The 934-nt window shown below is 48.5% G+C and overlaps 1 protein-coding gene across 1 annotated transcript in view; it reads left to right on the plus strand.

The window, feature by feature from the left end:
* The window catches only part of LOC107089782 (chromodomain-helicase-DNA-binding protein 6-like), a 59,611-nt gene that overhangs the window by 25,720 nt on the left and 32,957 nt on the right, over positions 1-934 (plus strand). Inside the window, 3 exon segments of the mRNA XM_015382753.1 lie at positions 183-347; positions 428-607; positions 688-912. Coding sequence (XP_015238239.1) covers positions 183-347; positions 428-607; positions 688-912 — 570 coding nt within the window.

The following is a 934-nucleotide window of genomic DNA, read 5'->3' on the forward strand; positions in this document are numbered from 1 at the left end:
ACACCAAAAATCAAAAGTTTTCTGCAGCTTATTTTCAATAATTGAAATTAGTTAATTGTTTTGGATTTAGTAAAGTTCTCCACTTTCTGGTTCACATCACCGGTGAGCCTAATGTTTCTCTTAGCTGATGTTTCTGCATCCAGCTGCGTTATGAATCCGGTTCTTCTGCCTCTCTGATCCAGGCTCAGGCGCGCTGCCATCGGATCGGACAGAGCAAAGCGGTGAAGGTCTACAGACTTATCACCAGAAACTCCTACGAGAGGGAGATGTTTGACAAGGCCAGTCTGAAGCTGGGCTTGGACAAAGCAGTTCTTCAAGACATCAACCGCAAAGGAAGCCTGAATGGAGTAAGAATCAGTCCGGGTCCAAAGGAAGGCGGGGCAAGTTCTGGTGGAAGCCTTCACTCTGTCCCCTCTGTCTGCTGCAGGTTCAACAGCTCTCTAAGCTGGAAGTGGAGGACTTGCTGAAAAAAGGAGCGTACGGCGCCCTGATGGACGAAGAGGACGAGGGCTCCAAGTTCTGCGAGGAAGACATCGATCAGATCCTTCAGAGACGAACTCAGACCATCACCATCCAGTCTGAAGGGAAAGGCTCCACATTCGCTAAGGTCTGGATCCAAGAGCAGTTCTGCTCCATGGCTCTGTCAGTGAACATGCTTGTTAAAACCTGGATGGTGTCGTTCTGTAGGCCAGCTTTGTCTCATCCGGGAACAGAACCGACATTTCTTTAGATGATCCAAACTTCTGGCAGAAATGGGCCAAGATCGCCGAGGTGGAGATCGACTCCAGATCGGAGAAGGTAACCATGGAAACAGACTGACTGGGACTCCACATCTATCATCCATCCATCCATCCATCCATCCATCAATCATTATTTTATCCATCCATCCATCATCCATCCATCCATCCATCCATCCATCCATCCATCCATCCAT

Source organism: Cyprinodon variegatus, unplaced genomic scaffold (genome assembly GCF_000732505.1).
Source record: "Cyprinodon variegatus isolate N-32 unplaced genomic scaffold, C_variegatus-1.0 Scaffold13, whole genome shotgun sequence".
Classification (NCBI taxonomy): Eukaryota; Metazoa; Chordata; class Actinopteri; order Cyprinodontiformes; family Cyprinodontidae; genus Cyprinodon; species Cyprinodon variegatus.